The 25,130-nt window shown below is 33.2% G+C and overlaps 1 protein-coding gene across 1 annotated transcript in view; it reads right to left on the bottom strand.

Annotated features, from left to right (window-relative positions):
• Window positions 1-12,965, bottom strand: part of LOC129222449 (cell adhesion molecule Dscam2-like) — a 94,154-nt gene extending 81,189 nt beyond the window's left edge. The window contains exons 1-4 of the mRNA XM_054856963.1: window positions 12,932-12,965; window positions 12,246-12,440; window positions 10,187-10,456; window positions 7,252-7,659 (exon numbers count right to left, since the gene is read on the bottom strand). Of these exons, the coding sequence (XP_054712938.1) occupies window positions 7,252-7,659; window positions 10,187-10,456; window positions 12,246-12,440; window positions 12,932-12,965 (907 nt within the window). The remainder of the gene's footprint in view (window positions 1-7,251; window positions 7,660-10,186; window positions 10,457-12,245; window positions 12,441-12,931) is intronic.
• Between the last annotated feature and the right edge of the window lie 12,165 nt (window positions 12,966-25,130).

The raw sequence follows: 25,130 nt of genomic DNA, 5'->3' as shown, positions 1-25,130 counted from the left end.
GTTTATTTGTCAATTAAGAAAATGTTTTAACACAAGAAAAATTCTATCGTTTAAGTAAGAGGAAAAAGAAAAGCATTTTCCCACATCAATTTTTTAAAACAAAAAAACCTTTAATATCTATAGAAAGCTTTCTGAACACATGAAATTGTTGTTTAAAAATGTTTTATTTTTGCAAACAAACAAAAAGATATGCAACTCTCAGAAAACAAAAATAAAAATTATGAATTAAAAAAAGCCCATTTTCTTATTAGACTGTAAAATTCATTAAATTATACAAAGAAAAGAATTAAATAGATGATTCTTTAAAACTTTAAAAATGCGAAACAGAAATGTTTTTTAATTAAATGTTTTGCATAAGAAAATCTGGTTACTATGAATATAAACACAAATTAATCGTAGCGTCCCTTCTCAGAACCATTGTTCAATATCCCATTATTTTTCTATTTCAAAGTCGTGTAATAACTTTGAATCACAAACTTTAATAGCAGCTGTTTTTCTAAATGTTTAATTTTCAACTTATTTTAAGTAGGAAATGGGTGTTTTCGCTCTTATTAATGATAAATAAGAGTGTAATAAAAGGAAAAAAAAAAGCTAATTTACTTGCTCTCATTTTTCTCTGCAAATAAAAAAGTTTAATGAAGCTCGGGTATTTTTCTTAAACTTTAGATATCTAATTGTTTCCGAATTCTTTAAAAAAATATAATGAAAAATAATGCTTTTTCAATCAGAAACATGCAGAAGATGTACTTGTTATAGTGTATTTGCAAGTAATACTTTGTAATTAAAGAAAATTGCGAAATAAAAGTGGTTAGCTTTGACATTTAATTATACTATTTCGTTACTCTTTTTGTCATTTTCCCCCGAACTTCACACATAGATTCTAAATAAAAGATCCCTATAAAAATGTACACATTTCAAAGCTGCTTTTCGATACTTATTATTGTGCTAAATTTCAATATTTTTTTCTTGAAAGTCTTTTATTCTAGGGATGTACATGTTTACCAATTAAGGCTTAAAATTTTAAACCGTGAACATACAGCGTCTACTATTGAAATTGCTTTAAAAGTACGTTGATTTTTTTTTTTAATTTAATAATATGCCTGATATGCAAATGCGTCCATCGAAACAGTCCATTTTATTTTAAAAATTTAATTGATTAATCACTTTTGATGAATCACTTATATGAAATACTAAAAATATTGTTTCCCTTCTTAACATAAATCTCAAAACTCTACATTTGTTTAGAATTTGTTTAGCTGAGTTTGTCAACTTTATCTTTAATGATAGTCAAAAGCAAGTTTCAGGTGCGATGTTCTTTTCTTGAAACAAGAGATTAAAGGTTCGGTCAGTCACAGGCTGCAATAATTCGTTTTGAGGAAAGACTTCTGAAGTCGATCTAAAATTTTTATTACTGCTGTTCTAGTTAACTTAGAAACTTTAAACGGAACGTTGGTCGATTGTTGTATCTCATGGGTGCTAGCATCTATATTTTTTAGAGTCGACCTAGGCAAATCTTTAACATGGATCATGGAAATGAATCTGACATTTATCTCATGCTGGTGGCAATCATAGGGGTGTTATTGAAAAATGGGAAGAGATAATGGGGAACATAAAGCAAAATTGTAGGCTTTGAAATAATATAAAACTTAAAACAGGACCCTTAAAAATAATTTATTAAAGTAATATTCTTTAATAAATTATTTTTAAAGGTCCTGTTTTAAGTTTTATATTATTCCAAAGCCTACAATTTTGCTTTATGTTCCCCATTATCTCTTCCCATTTTCCAATAACACCCCTATGATTGCCACCAGCATGAGATTTCGAACCAACAATTGCATTCATGAAATACACCGCCAGCTCAGTCAATTCCATCCGAGGGCTTCAGTTTCGTGCTTATTAGCACTCATCAGCCCGGCATAGGATTAACTGAGCTGGAGGTGGAAAACCTCTTAAGGAAGCCAAGAGTGCCAAACAAACTGGTAGCTAATATATAGAATTAGCACTGTCCAGACGAGTGACCGAAACAATGGTTCGGTTCAACTTGAATATTGCAGGCAAGGCAATATTGCAGGTATATTCAGTAAGTTACAACTAACTTACTGAAAACTTACTGAACTAACTGTAACTTACTGAATATACCTGCCTTGCCTGCAATATTCGAGTTGAACCGAACCATTGTTTCGGTCACTCGTCTGGTCAGTGCTAATTCTATATATTAGCTACCAGTTTGTTTGGCACTCTTGGCTTCCTTCAGAAGTTTTCCGCTCAGTTAATCCTATGCCGGGCTAAAAAGGGCTAATAAGCACGAAACTGCAGTCCTCGGATGGAATTGACTGAACTGGCGGTGTATTTTATGTATTTCTGCCTAAGCCCTGGCAATAGGGCTGTAACTTACTGAATACAACAATTGCATTGTAAAACTTAAATGGAATTAATTACTGGTTACATTCCAATTAAACATCGTATACAAGAAAAATCGTTGTTTTTTAATTCATACATAAAGTCACCTGGGTTAGATCCATATTACTACATATGAGGCAGTGAGAAGCAAAGGGATTTAAGTCCACATTTTCAAGTTATAAGTAAAACGCGTTTAACGATGAGGTCCTAGGTAGGCTTTCATTGAAAAACTTTTCTAAATCATACTGTATAGCAGCACAGTCGGGGAGACCGGGGTTAGTTGGCATTGTGATTATAAAAAACTCCACGGTTGATTCAGAGCGCCACTTAGCCTAAAAATGTAATGTCTGAAAAAAATAAAAACTTCATGATTACTGAAAATGTGAGCCATTGAAAATTTTATTTTATTTTTAAAGAAAAGAAGATTGCATTTGACTTGTTTCACAAGTGATCAGAATTTCACCAAAAATTTATGGGTTTTTTTTTTTTTTTTTTTTGCTAAAAATGGGTGTTAGCATTTTTTGATCAGGCATCCTAATATTATTTGGGGCAACGATTTTTTACTCCCATGCTTAGGAACATCTGTAAATTTCAAATAGTCACTATTAAACTAAAATGAAAAAAGAAAAACCAACAGAACGATTTCCGAACTAACCTCTAGATCTTCCCAGTACTAATAAGAACATACTGATTATTTTATTTATTTATTTATTTATTTATTTATTTATTTATTTTTTTTTTGCTAATTGTGTCCTGTAATTTTCGAGATTATTTCAGTCACCAACATTTAGAGATGGTCTTCAACTTACAAAAGTACAAGAGTATTAATTGGATCCTGAAGCTCTGGTCATTTATTATCCTTCGAAGTTTAAATGCATCTTAACTTTTGTAGCTTTATTCTTCCTATTGCATGATTTAATTGGCAAAAACAGTTGAAAATAGTGGAACTAATGAGCATTAAGTTTTCAAACATGCATCTCAAGAGATTTCAAAATGTAACAAATAACCAAAAAGTTAAGTGTTTTAAATTGAAATAAATTAGGTATCAAAATCCCTTTTTTTTAACTTATTTATTTTATTATGATTTTTTTTATATAATTTAGCGACCGAAGCTCCTTGCTTTTAACTTTCTCTTCTAGAACAACTGTAGCTGCAGTGTATATTTTGCTTAGCTAATTTATACGTTTGCGTGCATCTTGGAATTTCTTTTAGTGATCGTAATAAAATCAAACGATTATTGACACGCTACGTTTGGTACTTACAAAAAGTGTCACGCAAGGCAGTATCTGTACGAAAGAATAACACTTAAATATATTACTTTATGAAAAACGGCAAAAGATCTTTATCTATTATTATGCTCACCAGTTGTGACGATATAGGATTATTTTTTGTCTAACATAAAACTTTTTGATCGTAATTTTGCAAAACGATTCTCAATTTATAATAAAGTGACATGATTTTTTATTTTATTTCTTTACATGTTTCTTTTTAGGGTGGTTTTCTTTCTTGTATTTTTAGAGCTGGTTAGAAATTTAAAGCATAACTTAGCTTTTAACAGAAACGTCACTTTTACACCGGCAAATTTATTTATTTATTTTTTTTAATCTAGTTGGTACTTTTACGTGAGTACTTTTGTTTATTGATACTTTGCGGCGATACTTTTAATAGCATGTTGCAAGTTTCATTTAGTTATCCATTATGAATCGTTTTAAGCAATCATATAACAGCTTGAAAGATAGATGACTCATTTAAAGGATATTCTGAACTTGTTGGCTGTACAATGAGACAATTCCAATCAATCAGTCCACGCGTACTGTACAACCGGTGTTTTATGATTAAGATGTTACAAAAACATCCATTAAGGCTTTTCATAAATAATATTAAGTTCTACATAGGTTTTGAAATTACTAACAATCTATTTTTTTTTAGTTCTATATCACATTTTCTACTGTCAGTCACCAATGAAACTCACATCTAGAGAGGAACGTTTAGAGTCATTCACGATAACTGACGTTACCTGAATAAAAAAATCATCGTTAGTTCTCAGCAAACGCGTAAAAATACCACACTGGCTAAGTTCCAATAGCAGAAAGCGCAATAAATCACAACTTTCAGTTTTGATAGCAATTTTATGATCCGCCATACCAGATTACTTCTTTCCGACCACTCTTTATACTTACAGTGCTGGTAAAAAAAAAATGCATCACCCTCGCATTTTCACAACAATGGGATTATGTGAAAAGTTTTGGTCGAACGATGAATGTAAATGAAATTCTGCAAAACTGATGAAATAAACATTTAACAGCAGGAATCCGATATTTGTTTACGTAGATCGGGGTTGCTTCCGGGACAAGGCAAACTGCTGACCCCATGCTCATTTTTCCATTTCTGAACATGCGTGTGAGTTTAGAGGAAAAAAAAACTTAACTCATTTAAGTCTAATGGAAGGTTTAACTCTAAAGTCAATTTAAGTCTAATGGCAGGATAAAGGTTTTTAAATTGTTACTTACCAGTTTTGCCCTATGGCAGGGAGAAGAATCATCTTGGAAAATGACGTTTGGAACTGAAGTAAAGTGATCCCGGATAGTAGGAAGCAATTTCTGCTCTAAAATGCCAATATACACCGAAACCTTAACTGTTCCTTGCACAAAGTGAAGCCCACCAACTCCTTGGTCAGAAATACATCCCCAAGTCATCTGGGATACGGGATGCTTGACTGTGTGTTGAATGCAGTCGGGATGATATTCCTCTCCTTTGCGGCGAGGGTGATGCATTTTTTTTACCACCACTGTACATTCCGTTTCATAACTTTTAAAGCCCTGTATACCCTTCAAACAAAGACTTGTGCAGAAATTATTCCTTTCTATGCTTGTCAACAGCGCATATTTAAATATGTAAACTATTCAAGTGATACAAAGATATCAGCGATGATAGGATGGCATTTTCACAAAAGATTTGGATTTGCCGATTCTTCATTATACTTCGTGTCAGGTAAGATTATAATTGGCATTCAAGTTTGGTCTTTTCAGACGCTGAGTGATAAGATTTATAAGACCTTAATTTTGATTACACTACTGTCTGACTACGGATTGTATGGAAAGACAAATCCGGAAACGGACGAATCTAATATTTTTTAGCGATGCCAGTTTTTTTGAAGCAGAGTCTCATTCAAATGAGCGGAATACGCGCATCAAATTTTTACGTTTCTCCCTTATTCACATAGATTCGTCTTATCTAGACGTTTGAAAATTCCATGCAATCCGTGGTTGGACAGTAATAGCTCCTCATTTGTTTAAATTTGCCTATTGCTTTGAGATAACATACCATTCTGTATATAATTGTGTTAAATACTTCATTAAACAGTTTAGTGTTCGATAGGCACATTTCAACAGCGTTAGATAAAAATATACTATACGTTGTATTGATTAATATACAAATATAACGAGTAGCTGACATTCATCACTGTAGAAGTGGTCCAACGTATTTTAAGAGACAAGCTTTTACCTGATTAATTAGTAAGGTAAATATTGGGGTAATTCTTCAAAAAGTGTAACTTTTCTGTCACATGCGTTTTACAGTAAAAACTTTAAGGCAGAATTTTTAATTTCATCAAAAATATATCTATTTAAACCTGCCAACATTTTTCTAACAATATTTTTTTTGAATATATTTTTGGTGCAAAACATGTGAATTCTTACCTCCCTGTCATGTCACACACCTTGCGTGACTGTTTATGTTGCCCAATAAATTGTTTAATTAAAAGTATATGCTTATTTATTTATTATTTCTTTCAGAAGTGTCTCAAATAATAATTGTTTAAGTACACATTCATTTTTTTAATGTTGTGTTTTATTTTGTTTTAGAAGGACAAGGAGTCATGTCCCACAATAAATTCTCACCTCCGTTACCTAAACACAAAATGCCATTCCTCATTAACACGTGGCAGTAATGACATCAAATTTTATCTTTCATGATACATGGGAGCAGCCTTGTTTATTTTCAGCCATACGTAAAGTTGTTAGATTTTTGTCGAAAACCAAGAAGATAGATTTCGCTTTAAAAACTTAGTGTGGTTATTCTGATTTCTCACCTCCGAGAACTCAAGGGATGCAAATTAATGTAAAAATAGAGAACTGAACATGTTTTCATATGCTTAACATGTGCAGATTATAGCAACTAAGAAAAAAAAAACCTTAAAAATGTATGTAATGTGTTAATGTGTTAATGTAAATTCCTCACCTCCGTGACACACCTTATCTATGACATTATTTCTGAGGTGAAAATAAATGATGGAGGAAAAATACATCAATCATAGGCATTCTAATCATTAAAATAGCTGATTATTTTCACAATTTAAGAAATAATACTTTAATATTAAATTGGCCTCGATTTTTAAACATTAAAAATTATTTTTTCTTTTTTTTTAAATTTCCGTGAACAAAGCATTTTTTTATTTATTTATTTTTTTTATGAGTGAAATAATAGGAACATGGCTGGGCCATTGTTTATGGTTACTTCTAGTAGGTAAGACTTTCATTTAAGAGTGAAAAAAACAGAAAACAAAAGGTTTCGAAATTTAAAAATATTTTTGTTCAAAAGTTACGTTTTCTGGAAAATGACCCATTCACGATTTCATACATTTTTTCTCATTAGCCTCTTCCCCTCCTTCTTCTTTGAAGAATTCCCGTTTGTATATAGAAATATGATGGTTTTTTTTTTTGTTTTCCAATGAACTTTGCATCGAGTATATACGCTTTGCAACCCCCCCCCCCCCGGGAAAATTCTAAATGATGGGCTTGTGCACTTTTTATTTTTTTTTCCAAACAGGCGTAATTTTAAAACTATAATTACCTTTATTCCATCGGACCCCTTTGATAGGGTAACCTCCATAAGGACATCTCACGGTCAGATCTTCGCCAGATATTGCAGTTATATTAGGCATAGGTCTCACAAATACAGGTCCGTACACATTTAGTCGAGCAGCATGTGACGTACTGCCGACATCATTGCCCACGTGACACTTATACTCTCCACCATCCTCTGGCCTTGTTTCTGTCAGATTCAAGAAGCTTATCACATGACCATGTTCCGTGACGTAATCTCCTAGAGCAGTTCTGGCACTTCTTCCCACAACGGAACCGTCGAGATACCAAGTAACGCGAGGTATAGGATTACCAGACGATGTGCATTTTAGGGAGATTGTCTCTCCTGGATGAGCGGTTTGTTCCGGGAAAACGGATATAATTGAAGGTGGGACATCTGAAAGGTACAACAAAAAATATAATAAAAAATATAAAAAAATAAATTATATTCAATTTAGACAATTTCAAATCATACAGGGTCCATTATGAAAGGAATGAGCATAATGTTATTGTGACGCGACGATAGATGGCAGCACGGTAAAACTGGCTGGAAAATGTGGTGGGGGGACATGCCCTTTCAATGCATCCGGTCGTCAGTTGAGTTCGAGCAGTGTGAGAGGAGATACGTGCCTCCGCTTGAAGTGTGTTTTCAACTTTTGTAACATGACACGATGGAGCTTTCGCTTAAACAACGAAACGCCGTAAAGTTTTGCGTGAGGCTTGGAAAAAATGCAACCGAAACATTCCAGATGTTGCAAGAAGCCTTCAAGGACGATTGCATTTCAAGTCACAAAGCCTTCATCATTACCAATTTCCTGGCCCGGAGCAACACCCCGGTGATCCCTCACCCCCTTACAGTCCCGACTTAGCTCCATGTGACTTATTTTTGTTTCAGCGACTCAAGAGAAAGATGAAAGGAAAACATTGGGAAATCGTGGAAAACATCCAACACCATGTTACAACGTTCCTGAGAGACATTCCCTTCAAGGAGTTTCAGGGTGCCTTTCAGGCGTGGCTAACACGTCTCCGCAAGTGTATTGATGCTGGAGGAATGTATTTTGAAGAATATTGAACATTTGTACAAATTACGATCAATAAACAAATTTTGCCATTAAATGCTCATTACTTTCATAATGGACCCTGTATTACTTGAACTCAAGACTGAGATTGGAACATTTTAAAAAGAAAGAGAGAAAAAAAAGGAATTAATTTTTAAAATAAGCACATTTTATTTTAACTGTACTTTAACATATGGTGTTTAATTAAACATAGAAAAGGCGTAAAAAACACTTTCAAAGCAAAATAAATAATATCAAAATAACGACAACTATTTCCAAAATCTATATTAAAAATTAGTTTTGCAAAAACAAGAATATAATTTTACACAAGTACTTGAAATAAACAATACAAATACGCTCAGTTACTAGTACCTGACATAAATATAGAACCTATTTTCGGTCATTTTGTGTAGTTTAAAAAATTTAAATAAAATTATCCCCAAAAGATTTTATTTAAGCTTTCTAAACTGTAAACTTCAGTAGAGTGCCCGTAAATCACGTTCACGGAAAGTACAAAAAAAAAAAAAAAATCGTCAGCAATATACTAGTCGCAGGGTATCGTCTGCAGGGATTCTAGTATGTGCCTTCATACAGCATGATTTAGAAACATTTCGTAATTAAAGCCTACATTCTCCATCGTAACACAAACAACAATACTATCTTTTGCACTGAATCGGAGATTTTAAATTACTTTCCCTATGACCAGTAGAAATATAGAAAAATAACAATACAAAGATAATAAGTAAATAAAATGAAAACTTGGTGAAAGAAAATGTTTCAACATATTTGAAACTAAAGGAACAACAAAAACAGCAACAAACCTTTTTAGGAAGAAAAGAGCAAATGTATTTTCGCTTTTGTTATTCGAAACATATAGTACAAAAATATTTGCCTATTTCTAGTATATGTGGTGCAGACTTTTGTGCACTTACCGCTACAATTTCATAAAATGGAACAAACACTGTTCTGCTTTCGCGATGCTGTTATTTTTTATCCTTCCGAAAAAAATACATTACTGCATGAACAATAAATTATATTGCATAATTTATATTTGAAATACGTATAAAAACGCGAACTATAAGTTTTTGACAATCATCATAACAGTATCGTAATTTCAGCAAAAAAAAAAAAAAAATGTAAGTATTAAGTCAAACTAATGGTTGTATGACGAGTCAGGTATTCAACCTTACTTATAAGGTATTCAATCATATTTATAAGGAATTCAACCTTACTTATAAGGTATTCAACCTTACTTATAAGGAATTCAACCTTACTTATAAGGTATTCAACCTTACTTATAAGGAATTCAACCTTACTTATAAGGAATTCACCCTTACGTATAAGATATTCAACCTTAATTATAAGGTATTCAATCTTACTCTTAAGGAATTCAATCTTACTTATAAGGTATTCAACCTTACTTATAAAGTATTCAACCTTACTTATAAGGAATTCAACCTTACTTATAAGGTATTCAAACTTACTTATAAGGTATTCAACCTTACTTATAAGGAATTCAACCTTACTTATAAGGAATTCAACCTTACTTATAAGGTATTCAACCCTTATATTGTTCTTCTTAATCAAAAATGGTGTTTTACTTTGCTCCTGAGTTTTCTCCAAAATTGAGTTTAAACGAATAAATTTTTCTTGTGTTAACATAATGTTTTGTTTTCATTTATTGTAAAAACGTTGATATAAATTGTAAAACAGAGGTTGTCTTTAGGAAACCCCCTCCAACCCTTTACTCGTTCGGCCTATTTTTAAAAGAGATGCAAACAAAACTGCCATTTGTTTGCATCTCGTTGACCACTCCTTTCGCATAATCATAATTACTTAAACTTTGTAATAATAAATTTTATCAACCTGATATTTTAAGTTCAGCAGTTCCTTGAGCGCCATCTTGGTCATTGTAAACGAAGCACTGATACATGCCACGGTCTTCTCTTCTGAGTGATGCTATGTGCAGGACGTCCCTGGAAAGGAGCTGGACACGATTGGATACAACTATCTGCCTCTGGTCCTTTCGCCAGGACACTCCATGGACTGGATACCCTGAAACATTGCACGTAAATGTTGCCTCCTGTCCTATGTTGAGCACTTGGTGTGGTGGGAGTAAACTCACGGAGAGCGGAGCTGAAAAGGGGGCATAATAATATGAACACGTCTAAGCATTGCTTTCAATTATACTTAGCATGGTTTAAGTAAAAATGAGTTATAAGATGTTGTAATGAATGTATATAATCACGTTAGTGTCTACATCGAAATTGAAAATTAAAAGAAAGAAAAGCAGGATGTAAGTTAAAGTATGACAACATGTGTACAGGTACAAATAAAAGCAGTTGAAAATAATTTAAAGAACTCTGCAAAAAGCAAGTTTCGGGGTTTCCGTTTTTTAACTCTTTTAATTGCTTTTATTTGTACTGCCATGGGCAGGTTTTTTTATTTTTCATTTTTTTTTTTTTTTGCATTTTTGTCATCTATCGTACTTTATTTTTATTGTACAAAATTGCTTATTTGGTTTCCACTGAGAAAAAGATGGAAAAAACGTCTAATTCCAACATTTCCCTATTGTTAGTATTGAATCCAAAACACATTTCTTCAAATATTTCAAAAACTCATTTCAGCAGATACTGCCGTTTACCTGCCCACGGCAGCGTACATGTATATAGGTTTTCATACTTTTACTCATTTCGTTGTATAAAGTTTTCGACTGCTTCTTTTACATAAAACAGGTTGTGTCGTCAATACACTCAATAGAAGTGAAACTTTTGTAGTACAGGAAAACATTTTTTTTTTCATCAATTACTTTTGAATAGCATAGGATTGTGGTTATCGTTAATTTATTTGCGTAAAATTATATACATATGTATCACTGTCCCTCATCTTATTCTATTGCAAGAAGGGAAATTATTGTTGTCGTACAGATACTAATATTGCCGCACACCACAACCTGACTGACAGTCATAGGGTCTAAATCGTCAAAGTGCGAAGCATTGTACTTACTGGACACCGAACTGACTCCCAGCTAAGACGTGTAAGGCTTATTAAAAAAATTGCAAATTTCAATCAAGAATATAGATTTAAAAAAAATGAGAAGACTGAAAAATACCAGAAATGCGTTGATTGAACACACGTGTTTCAAGGGATACACTGTTGATAAACAACAGCTCTACTCAAAGCAGTACACGTAATCATGGACAACGAGAAAGAAAGAAAGCAATAAGTGTGTATGTGTAACTTTTCGTAACACAAAAAACCAACTATGTCACCTCCTTTAAACAAAAGTTTAAAGATAAGAGTTTGAAAGCTTTCGCATAAAAAGATTCAAATACGTAAACTCCTACTATTTACCGAAAATGCACCGGCTGACAAACATAGTGTTGTACTTTTGTCAGCAACTAAGGAATTGCCAGGCAGGCTTTTGTCAAAAAAACGAAGGAATAAGTAATAAATTTCAAATCAAATCGTGTGCTACTTTAATGAACAGAAGCAGCACTTGCACTAAAAAGTCAGGAAACACATTATACAAAGTTTTAGTGCAACAATAGCTAAATTTAAGGTGACAATTTTTAAATGCCTAAGAAAAATGAGAAGAGAGGGAAAAAAGTGGAAAATAAATAAAATAAATTGGATTGAATGTTAGTTCACCACGATTAGATTACAAAAAAAAAAAAAATTGCTCTTTTTTAATTTCGCATAGTGAATTTAGTGTGGCGAATCTGGAAAAGACTGAAGGGTGCTAAGATGCTGCAATTATAAATTAAAATCATTCTAGCTGAATAGTGTATTTTTAAGATTGTCTGAAATATGATGACGAACACAGTGGTGTATTTGTGAACACGGAAAATCACAACCTGTCTAACCAACCTCACCAAACCTTCAGTAACACCTTATTTTTGGTCTAACTAAACGTATGAACTACCTGTTACTATAAGAGCACTTTCAATCCTCCTTTCTCCAATGCTGTTACGGACAATACATTGATACTTCCCCGCATCCGTCTTGACCACCTTTCTAATATTTAACGTTCCTTGGACCATCCACACTCGTCCATCTTCTTTGACAGACAGCAAGACACCATTAACGTCTTTCATCCACCTGAGAGGGGAAAAAAGCACTCATAAAATATGGAAGCGTTTAAAGTTATCGAAACGTACTGTAAAAAACGATTCAGAAACGTTCCTGGAAAATAATGGGCAGCTGATGTGCCCAACTTCTACCAGTAACATAGCTTGCAAAATCCAGGAACGTTTTCCGCTAAAATTTAATAACCTTCCTGATATTATTCTGGAAGCTTCCTGAAAAATTCAGAAATCTTCCCGTTACAAGCCAGTCGTGTCTCTGGAAAATTAGAGTAAACTTAGGAAAAATTCAGAAATCTTCCCGTTACAAGCCAGTCGTGTCTCTGCAAAATTAGAGTAAACTTAGGAAAAATTCAGAAATCTTCCCGTTACAAGCCAGTCGTGTCTCTGGAAAATTAGAGTAAACTTAGGAAGGTATACTATATTAGCTTGGCATCTTCCTGATTTATCAAGGAAGTTCCAAGAGCATTACTGCAAACATGGCCAAAGCTAAGCCAGGATTACTGGTAAATAACGAGAATTTTACTCGCCCGCGCTTCTTGCAAAGCAATGCACGCCATGCTTATTCGCTCTCTTAGGAAACTTATTTAGCATGAACGGGCCGTAATTGAACTGAAGCCGATACACTTTATAAATACGCTCAGCCAATATTTAAACTGGGAGGTAAAAATATTTTTTCACAAGAGTGAAATGTCCGCATTCGTGCAACTTGTAGCAATTGAGGAAACTTGTTGACGGTGATACTTGATTTTTCCTGGAAGTGGATAAAAACCTTTAAAATCCCGAAATGTAACACAGAAATAACCAGTAACGTTTCGGAATTTTTTTAGAGTGTAACATTAGTAAAGTCAGACCAAACAACGTAAGTAGAAGCACAAATTTATAAATTACAGCAGACACGTGTTTCGGCGTTACAGGGAACGCCTTTTTCAATGCAAAAATAATGAGCTTATGGATGAAAAGACATCCGACAAAAGCCAAGAGCAGATAAGCATGCAGCTTAAAAGATAAAAACAGCGGATTAGCCAAACACCAATGACAAAGTTATAAACCTTTCAGGAACCAATAGGAATACAAGCAAAGGTCAGGAGCTTTCGCTTAGGTACGGAACCCAGAAAGAAAGAATTCAATTGGACAAGGATTAAGCCGAAGCTTAAACAAAAAGAAAAGAAATTGTCAGTAACCGTGAACCGCAAGAAAGGAAAAGCAGAATGGAAAACCATGAAATAAAATAAACAGAAACAAAAAATATTCGAAAAAAGGAAAAATAAAGATAAATAGAAGAAAATTGGGGGGGGGGGGGGGTGTCAATCAAGACATAAAGGTAAAAATAAACAAAGGAAGATAGATAAAAATGAGTGGGAAAAAAGGGGAGTATTAAAGATATGGGAGCCAAATGTTTGAAAAATATGGAACTGAACTAAGATCGTTAACTAAGTTAGAACTGTTCCTCAAAATATGAAAGGATTCCCAAAAGTCAAGATCTGATGAATTGGGGCATTTTTGGATAATCTGATAAGAGTTAAAATCAAAAGAGTGATTCGAATCCCAACAATGTTGAGCAATACTAGACTTATTTAATTGTTGTTTTTTTCACATAATTTGATGCTCTTTCAAGCGAATTTTTAAAGCACGCCGAGTCTGTCCAATATAGGCAAGTTTACAACTACAATTAATTCTATAAATTCCACAACAATTAAGAGGGTGAATAGGATCTTTAAGAGAAGAGAATGAAAGTTTATTAATAGGAGAAAACACCACCTGGAATTGGAAACGTTTTAGAATCTTAGCAACCTGATAGCTTACAGATGGAAAGAATGGCAAAACAACCAAATTCTTTTTGATGAAGGTTCGGTTAAGAACATTAGTTTGGGATTTATTTGAAAGTTTTTTATAAATGGAATCAATCAAAGTTGGCGGATAGTCTCTATCAATTGCCACAGCTTTAAGATAATTAAGTTCCACTTTAAGAAGTTCCGACGAAGAACAAATATTAATTGCGCGATAAACAAGAGAATTGAAAGCAGAATATTTTTGATTTGGAGGATGAGACGATAGTCTATGAGGAGGTAAAGAGACAGCAAAAGGTTTGCGATAAACAGTAGTTTCAAAACCAATTTCAGTACGAGAAACAAGTACATCAAGAAATGAAATGCAGTTATTCCGTTCTTTCTCACAAGAAAACTGAATATGAGGATCAATGGAGTTTAAAATAGATAAAACCTCATCACTCTCAAACTGATTCTGGTTCATTAGAACAAAACAATCATCAACATACCGAACATAAAATTGGAACTGCAGTTTTTGGAACAGCTTAACCTCAAAATAATGCATGTAAATATCACTAAGAATGGGGCTAAGTGGGTTACCCATAGCCAGACCATCTAACATAATATAAAAATTCCCATTAAAAACAAAAGAACATTGCTTAAGACAAGTACGGGTAAGGAAAATTAAATCCTCAATTTCCGTATTGGTGAAATGAAATTCAGAAAGTCTTCTACGAAGGCATAACAATGAACCCTCGACGGGAACGTTCGTAAATAAAGAGTTAACATCAAAAGAAGCCATAAAAGAATTATTTGGAACGAAAGTATGAATTTTTTTAACAAACTCAACAGAATTTTTAATAGTAAATAAATTGTGACTCCTAAGGGGAGAAAACACAGAGACTAAATATTTTGCAAGTTTGTACGAAGCCGTACCAATATTGGAAACAATCGGCCTGAAAGGAATACCAGCTTTATGCACCTTAGGTAAAGCATAAAATCTAGCACAATTAGCAATAGATGGAACAACAGAGCGTTTAACATTTGAAGGAATAGACTTAACAGACTTAACAGCAGATGCAATAGTTTTTAACTCTTTATCACTAGGATCTTTAGAAATTTCAATATATGGCCCAGAAGAAATCAAATCATAAGTTTTATCAACATAAGATGATTTGTCAAGAACAACAATTTGGCCACCCTTGTCAGCTTTGGTAACAACCAGATTAGAATTCGAAACTAAGTCTTTAACAGAACGGCTAACAGTATTAGCAAATACAGGTTAGAAATTTTCGAGTTAAAGTCAATATTAGAAGCTATAAGATGCCGAATCGAATCTTTTTGAGAGGAAGTTAAGGCACTAAATTTAAAAGCTTTCTCAACAGGAGCAATAAGCTTTGAAAAAGAAGGATTAACACTCACAGCAAAATTATCATTACATTTTAGAGCCCCAATTTGAGAATTACTTAATGGAACGCTAGAAAGATTAACAACAACATTCTTATTAACAACAGGTAAATTATCAAGAGGAACGACATGAGAAGATTTACAAAGCATAGCTAATTTCTTTTTCAAAACAATTTGATGTTTATCAGAGGAACGAAGGGTTCTAGACCAAGAATTTCTGTCAATAATGTTAAAGTTGGGAATGGAATTAGAAACCGAAAGATGTAAATCATAAAGTTCACGTTCAATAAACGATAAATGTTTCCTAGTTTCCTGGATCGAAGCTCTGAGTAAAGCCAATTTCGACCGAAAGATTACTTTGTCAATTTTTACAGAACGTGGTAAATTACATTTCAAAGAAATAAACTTCGGAATAATTTTCTTGCGCCTACACTCTTGAAGAAATTTTAAATGGTTCAAAAAAACGAAATTTCTTAATCCGAAGATTGGCAAACCTATTGATTTGAGACATAATCAAAAGCAAAACCAAAACAAATGAAAGTAAACAAAATCAAACAATAACAGAATGAATAAGAAACAAGAAGTAAAAAGTCACGATCAAAATACAACAATAGACAAAAATTCCGAAAACAGAAAACAAAAACACAAATTGCATAAAAGGCGGAAAATGTAAACGTAAGGCCCGTTTTAAGCCAAAATAATAAGATAAATAAATACCTTTGTGCTGAATAGTAAAGTCAAAACAAACAACGTAAGTAGAAGCACAAATTTGTAAATTACCGCAGACACGTGTTTCGGCGTTACAGGGAACGCCTTTTTCAATGCAAAAAATAATGAGCTTATGGATGAAAAGACATCCGACAAAAGCCAAGAACAAAAAAGCATGCAGCTTAAAAGATAAAAACAGCGGATTAGCCAAACACCAATGACAAAGTTATAAACCGATCAGGAACCAATAGGAATGCAAGCAAAGGCCAGGAGCTTTCTCTTATGTACGAACCCAGAAAGAAAGAATTCAATTGGACAAGGATTAAGCCGAAGCTTAAACAAAAAGAAAAGAAATTGTCAGTAACCGTGAACCGCAAGAAAGGAAAAGCAGAATGGAAAACCATGAAATAAAATAAACAGAAACAAAAAAATATTCGAAAAAAGGAAAAATAAAGATAAATAGAAGAAAATTGGGGGGGGGGGGGGGGGTGTCAATCAAGACATAAAGGTAAAAATAAACAAAGGAAGATAGATAAAAATGAGTGGGAAAAAAAGGGGAGTATTAAAGATATGGGAGCCAAATGTTTGAAAAATATGGAAACTGAACTAAGATCGTTAACTAAGTTAGAAACTGTTCCTCAAAATATGAAAGGATTCCCAAAAGTCAAGATCTGATGAATTGGGGCATTTTTGGATAATCTGATAAGAGTTAAAATCAAAAGAGTGATTCGAATCCCAACAATGTTGAGCAATACTAGACTTATTTAATTGTTGTTTTTTCACATAATTTTGATGCTCTTTCAAGCGAATTTTTAAAGCACGCCGAGTCTGTCCAATATAGGCAAGTTTACAACTACAATTAATTCTATAAATTCCACAACAATTAAGAGGGTGAATAGGATCTTTAAGAGAAGAGAATGAAAGTTTATTAATAGGAGAAAAACACCACCTGGAATTGGAAACGTTTTAGAATCTTAGCAACCTGATAGCTTACAGATGGAAAGAATGGCAAAACAACCAAATTCTTTTTGATGAAGGTTCGGTTAAGAACATTAGTTTGGGATTTATTTGAAAGTTTTTTATAAATGGAATCAATCAAAGTTGGCGGATAGTCTCTATCAATTGCCACAGCTTTAAGATAATTAAGTTCCACTTTAAGAAGTTCCGACGAAGAACAAATATTAATTGCGCGATAAACAAGAGAATTGAAAGCAGAATATTTTTGATTTGGAGGATGAGACGATAGTCTATGAGGAGGTAAAGAGACAGCAAAAGGTTTGCGATAAACAGTAGTTTCAAAACCAATTTCAGTACGAGAAACAAGTACATCAAGAAATGAAATGCAGTTATTCCGTTCTTTCTCACAAGAAAACTGAATATGAGGATCAATGGAGTTTAAAATAGATAAAACCTCATCACTCTCAAACTGATTCTGGTTCATTAGAACAAAACAATCATCAACATACCGAACATAAAATTGGAACTGCAGTTTTTGGAACAGCTTAACCTCAAAATAATGCATGTAAATATCACTAAGAATGGGGCTAAGTGGGTTACCCATAGCCCAGACCATCTAACATAATATAAAAATTCCCATTAAAAACAAAAGAACATTGCTTAAGACAAGTACGGGTAAGGAAAATTAAATCCTCAATTTCCGTATTGGTGAAATGAAATTCAGAAAGTCTTCTACGAAGGCATAACAATGAACCCTCGACGGGAACGTTCGTAAATAAAGAGTTAACATCAAAAGAAGCCATAAAAGAATTATTTGGAACGAAAGTATGAATTTTTTTAACAAACTCAACAGAATTTTTAATAGTAAATAAATTGTGACTCCTAAGGGGAGAAAACACAGAGACTAAATATTTTGCAAGTTTGTACGAAGCCGTACCAATATTGGAAACAATCGGCCCTGAAAGGAATACCAGCTTTATGCACCTTAGGTAAAGCATAAAATCTAGCACAATTAGCAATAGATGGAACAACAGAGCGTTTAACATTTGAAGGAATAGACTTAACAGACTTAACAGCAGATGCAATAGTTTTTAAACTCTTTATCACTAGGATCTTTAGAAATTTCAATATATGGCCCAGAAGAAATCAAATCATAAGTTTTAATCAACATAAGATGATTTGTCAAGAACAACAATTTGGCCACCCTTGTCAGCTTTGGTAACAACCAGATTAGAATTCGAAACTAAGTCTTTAACAGAACGGCTAACAGTATTAGCAAATACAGGTTTAGAAATTTTCGAGTTAAAGTCAATATTAGAAGCTATAAGATGCCGAATCGAATCTTTTTGAGAGGAAGTTAAGGCACTAAATTTAAAAGCTTTCTCAACAGGAGCAATAAGCTTTGAAAAAGAAGGATTAACACTCACAGCAAAATTATCATTACATTTTAGAGCCCCAATTTGAGAATTACTTAATGGAACGCTAGAAAGATTAACAACAACATTCTTATTAACAACAGGTAAATTATCAAGAGGAACGACATGAGAAGATTTACAAAGCATAGCTAATTTCTTTTTCAAAACAATTTGATGTTTATCAGAGGAACGAAGGGTTCTAGACCAAGAATTTCTGTCAATAATGTTAAAGTTGGGAATGGAATTAGAAACCGAAAGATGTAAATCATAAAGTTCACGTTCAATAAACGATAAATGTTTCCTAGTTTCCTGGATCGAAGCTCTGAGTAAAGCCAATTTCGACCGAAAGATTACTTTGTCAATTTTTACAGAACGTGGTAAATTACATTTCAAAGAAAATAAACTTCGGAATAATTTTTCTTGCGCCTACACTCTTGAAGAAATTTTAAATGGTTCAAAAAAACGAAATTTCTTAATCCGAAGATTGGCAAACCTATTTATCTTATTATTTTGGCTTATAAACGGGCCTTACGTTTACATTTTCCGCCTTTTATGCAATTTGTGTTTTTGTTTTCTGTTTTCGGAATTTTTGTCTATTGTTGTATTTTGATCGTGACTTTTTACTTCTTGTTTCTTATTCATTCTGTTATTGTTTGATTTTGTTTACTTTCATTTGTTTTGGTTTTGCTTTTGATTATGTCTCAAATCAATAGGTTTGCCAATCTTCGGATTAAGAAATTTCGTTTTTTGAACCATTTAAAATTTCTTCAAGAGTGTAGGCGCAAGAAAATTATTCCGAAGTTTTATTTCTTTGAAATGTAATTTACCACGTTCTGTAAAAATTGACAAAGTAATCTTTCGGTCGAAATTGGCTTTACTCAGAGCTTCGATCCAGGAAACTAGGAAACATTTATCGTTTATTGAACGTGAACTTTATGATTTACATCTTTCGGTTTCTAATTCCATTCCCAACTTTAACATTATTGACAGAAATTCTTGGTCTAGAACCCTTCGTTCCTCTGATAAACATCAAATTGTTTTGAAAAAGAAATTAGCTATGCTTTGTAAATCTTCTCATGTCGTTCCTCTTGATAATTTACCTGTTGTTAATAAGAATGTTGTTGTTAATCTTTCTAGCGTTCCATTAAGTAATTCTCAAATTGGGGCTCTAAAATGTAATGATAATTTTGCTGTGAGTGTTAATCCTTCTTTTTCAAAGCTTATTGCTCCTGTTGAGAAAGCTTTTAAATTTAGTGCCTTAACTTCCTCTCAAAAAGATTCGATTCGGCATCTTATAGCTTCTAATATTGACTTTAACTCGAAAATTTCTAAACCTGTATTTGCTAATACTGTTAGCCGTTCTGTTAAAGACTTAGTTTCGAATTCTAATCTGGTTGTTACCAAAGCTGACAAGGGTGGCCAAATTGTTGTTCTTGACAAATCATCTTATGTTGATAAAACTTATGATTTGATTTCTTCTGGGCCATATATTGAAATTTCTAAAGATCCTAGTGATAAAGAGTTAAAAACTATTGCATCTGCTGTTAAGTCTGTTAAGTCTATTCCTTCAAATGTTAAACGCTCTGTTGTTCCATCTATTGCTAATTGTGCTAGATTTTATGCTTTACCTAAGGTGCATAAAGCTGGTATTCCTTTCAGGCCGATTGTTTCCAATATTGGTACGGCTTCGTACAAACTTGCAAAATATTTAGTCTCTGTGTTTTCTCCCCTTAGGAGTCACAATTTATTTACTATTAAAAATTCTGTTGAGTTTGTTAAAAAAATTCATACTTTCGTTCCAAATAATTCTTTTATGGCTTCTTTTGATGTTAACTCTTTATTTACGAACGTTCCCGTCGAGGGTTCATTGTTATGCCTTCGTAGAAGACTTTCTGAATTTCATTTCACCAATACGGAAATTGAGGATTTAATTTTCCTTACCCGTACTTGTCTTAAGCAATGTTCTTTTGTTTTTAATGGGAATTTTTATATTATGTTAGATGGTCTGGCTATGGGTAACCCACTTAGCCCCATTCTTAGTGATATTTACATGCATTATTTTGAGGTTAAGCTGTTCCAAAAACTGCAGTTCCAATTTTATGTTCGGTATGTTGATGATTGTTTTGTTCTAATGAACCAGAATCAGTTTGAGAGTGATGAGGTTTTATCTATTTTAAACTCCATTGATCCTCATATTCAGTTTTCTTGTGAGAAAGAACGGAATAACTGCATTTCATTTCTTGATGTACTTGTTTCTCGTACTGAAATTGGTTTTGAAACTACTGTTTATCGCAAACCTTTTGCTGTCTCTTTACCTCCTCATAGACTATCGTCTCATCCTCCAAATCAAAAATATTCTGCTTTCAATTCTCTTGTTTATCGCGCAATTAATATTTGTTCTTCGTCGGAACTTCTTAAAGTGGAACTTAATTATCTTAAAGCTGTGGCAATTGATAGAGACTATCCGCCAACTTTGATTGATTCCATTTATAAAAAACTTTCAAATAAATCCCAAACTAATGTTCTTAACCGAACCTTCATCAAAAAGAATTTGGTTGTTTTGCCATTCTTTCCATCTGTAAGCTATCAGGTTGCTAAGATTCTAAAACGTTTCCAATTCCAGGTGGTGTTTTCTCCTATTAATAAACTTTCATTCTCTTCTCTTAAAGATCCTATTCACCCTCTTAATTGTTGTGGAATTTATAGAATTAATTGTAGTTGTAAACTTGCCTATATTGGACAGACTCGGCGTGCTTTAAAAATTCGCTTGAAAGAGCATCAAAATTATGTGAAAAAACAACAATTAAATAAGTCTAGTATTGCTCAACATTGTTGGGATTCGAATCACTCTTTTGATTTTAACTCTTATCAGATTATCCAAAAATGCCCCAATTCATCAGATCTTGTCTTTTGGGAATCCTTTCATATTTTGAGGAACAGTTCTAACTTAGTTAACGATCTTAGTTCAGTTCCATATTTTTCTAACATTTGGCTCCCATATCTTTAATACTCCCCTTTTTTCCCACTCATTTTTATCTATCTTCCTTTGTTTATTTTTACCTTTATGTCTTGATTGACACCCCCCCCCCCCAATTTTCTTCTATTTATCTTTATTTTTCCTTTTTTCGAATATTTTTTGTTTCTGTTTATTTTATTTCATGGTTTTCCATTCTGCTTTTCCTTTCTTGCGGTTCACGGTTACTGACAATTTCTTTTCTTTTTGTTTAAGCTTCGGCTTAATCCTTGTCCAATTGAATTCTTTCTTTCTGGGTTCGTACATAAGAGAAAGCTCCTGGCCTTTGCTTGCATTCCTATTGGTTCCTGATCGGTTTATAACTTTGTCATTGGTGTTTGGCTAATCCGCTGTTTTTATCTTTTAAGCTGCATGCTTTTTTGTTCTTGGCTTTTGTCGGATGTCTTTTCATCCATAAGCTCATTATTTTTTGCATTGAAAAAGGCGTTCCCTGTAACGCCGAAACACGTGTCTGCGGTAATTTACAAATTTGTGCTTCTACTTACGTTGTTTGTTTTGACTTTAGTTTGTAATTTGTTTAAAAAAAAGGAGGGGGGGGATTATTTGTCTCCTTCACCGGTTCTCAACCTGTATGTAGTGGGGGCGCATCCCAAACCTTCAAAGGGGCGCAACATCTGCAATTTATAAGTTTTTTCCCTCTAAATTAAGAAGAAATGCTTTAAAATTTGTTACAAAAAATAAAATAAAAGAGAAAATAGAAAGGAAAACCAATTTTCTCCTTCACTGGTTCTCAACCTGTATGGAGGGGGGGGGGAGGCTCATCCCCGACATTCTAAGGGGCGCATGCAATATCTGCAATTTATAAGTTTCCCCTCTAAATTCAGAGGTAATGCTTTGAAATTTGGAACAAAAAAAAATGGAAATATTTAGAAAAAAGAATTTTCTCCTTCACTGGTTTTCAACCTGTGTGGAGAGGGGCGCATCCAAGGCCTTCTAAGGGGCGCAATATTTGCAACCTATAGGTTTTCTTTATGAACTCAGGAGAAATGTTTTCAAATTTGAAGCAAAAAAAAAAATATTTGGAAAAAATATGTCTCCTTTAACGGTTCTCAACATGCATATAGTGGGGCACATCCACGGTCTTCTAAGGAGCGCAATGTCCACAATTTATAAGTTCTCCCTCTACATTCAGAGGGAATGTTTCGAAATTTGTTACCAAAAAAAAAAAAAAAAAAAAAAGAAAATTTGAAAAAATTATTTGTCTCCTTCACCGATTCTCAACCTGTATGTTGTAGGGGCGCATCCCCAACCTTCAAATGGGCGCAATATCTGCAATTTATAAGTTTTCCCTCTATATTCATAAGGAATGCTTTGAAATTTGGTACAAAAAAAAGTGGAAATATTTAGAAAAAATAATTTTCTCCTTCACTGGTTTTCAACCTGTGTGAAGAGGGGCGCATCCGAGGCACTGTAAGGGGCGCAATATCCGCAAAGTTTTCCCTTTAATTTCAGAGGGAATGTAATTATATGTTCAATTGTTTTATTTTCGTACTGCGATTGCGACGCCTTATTTTCAAGAAAAAATAACTTAAAATGTCATATAACGTTATGTACATAATGTAAGTGTTAATTGGCTCCAGATTTTGCAACAATTTTTTATGGTCCAACTCCGGTTACCAGGACTTTTGCGCTGCTCAGAAAAAGCACTTTTTCTCACAGTTGAAATGCTTCCAGTAAAATAATGAAAACATCTGGAAAAGCTTAACGTGGGAATTTCTGAGAAGCGATAACAGTCCTGTGTTAGTGACAGTGTAGTCTATCCTTTGAAGTGAGGGACAATAGGAAGGAACGCAAAGTAAACAGGGTCATATGGATTTTAAAACTGGACATAGCTACCTTTAGCAGTATTTGCTCATTGTAAGCTTCTCCCATGAGGGAAAGAGGTAAGAGCCTCTTATTAGAGTGACAAAGACCACACATCCTTTGAAGTATACCAAAGAATTAGAAACCTTTTAACACTTTTAAAAGGTAGAGATGAGCTGCCAGAATTGTAACAGGTTGCGGCCAGATGTGAAGAATATTTTAATAGGGTTATTTCCCACTGATAGTTTGATTTTTCCGTCGTGAGTTAAGGGGGACATATTTTTAGGAACTGGCTAACCTGGTCTTTGTCCGAATCACTCGTGTTTACTGGGCTTGGATAAGTTTCCTGTCAAAATTAGTTTTGTGCATTTAAAATTTGATTGATGTCTACCAGTAAAAAAACATCAGGCGCATTTAATCGTAAAAGGAAATTACGACAATTAAAAGAAGATGAAAAACAATCAAAAGCTTTGCAGAAGTTTTTTTCAGCTTCCGCATCGGACTCCAAGAAACTGGATGACAGAAATGTGGATCAATCTTCCGAGGGAATGTCAGGACCGTCGACAAGTCAAACTGTAAATTTAATTTGATTCATATTACATTATAAAATAGTATCAGTAAATTGAAATTAAAGCGTCCATCATTTCAATTGTTTTAGCTATGAAAATTAATTGTGCATTGACTATTGACTTATTCTATAATTAATACAAATTGATTGTTTCTGAAATAGCATTGTACACTTCTCTCATTTGGTGCTTAAGCCGAACTTTTTGCTTTAAATTGCATTTTTGTGACAAATCGCTGTTGAAGAAAAAAAATGCTTGTTCAATGAAAGGATAAAAAAACAAAACATATTTATGTCCAAAATATTATTTCCAAATACTGCAATTTATAAATTTCCCACATTTTATAGTGTCTCATGCTTTAAATCAGATCACCATTTGGACTAGTTATGTTTTTAATTAATGAAAAGCATACTTAGCATTTACACTTCTGTTTTGACTTATATATAAAATTGTAATTGTAGTTTAAACTTCAACTATGTTAAACGCTATATTCATTTTTGCACAGCTGAATATTTCTATTTTTTTCCCTCTATGTGATTTCTTTCTTTCTTCCTTTCTTTCTTTTTTTTTTTTTTTTTTTTTTTTGAGGTTTTTAAAATAATTATAATATTGGCTTTACAGATGTCTCTTTCTACTTCAATTTCCACTCCCATGAGACTGAATGAAAATTTTGCTTCTGAAATAGAAGATGACGATCAATCGGTCGAAGCTATGTCAGGACAATCGACAGGTCAAACAGTAAGTTGATTTACATTACATTATAAAATAGTATAAATAAATTGAATTTAAATCGTCCGTCATTTCAATTGTTTTATCTATGAAAATAGATTATGCATTAACTTATTTTATTATTAGTACGCATAACTCACGCTTCAACTCAGATTCAGATTACCATTTGGACTAGTTATGTTTTCAATTAATGAAAAGCATACTTTAGCATTTACTTCTGTTTTGACTTATACATAAATTGTAACTGCAGTTCAAACTTCGACTCTGTTAGACGTTATATTCATTTATGGGCCGGATACTCCTTTTTAACCCCCTCTATGTGATTATTTATTTATTT

The sequence above is a fragment of the Uloborus diversus genome, chromosome 5 (assembly GCF_026930045.1).
Source record: "Uloborus diversus isolate 005 chromosome 5, Udiv.v.3.1, whole genome shotgun sequence".
Classification (NCBI taxonomy): Eukaryota; Metazoa; Arthropoda; class Arachnida; order Araneae; family Uloboridae; genus Uloborus; species Uloborus diversus.
Note: the sequence above shows the minus strand (reverse complement) of the source record. Positions and strands in the feature narration are given on the sequence as shown.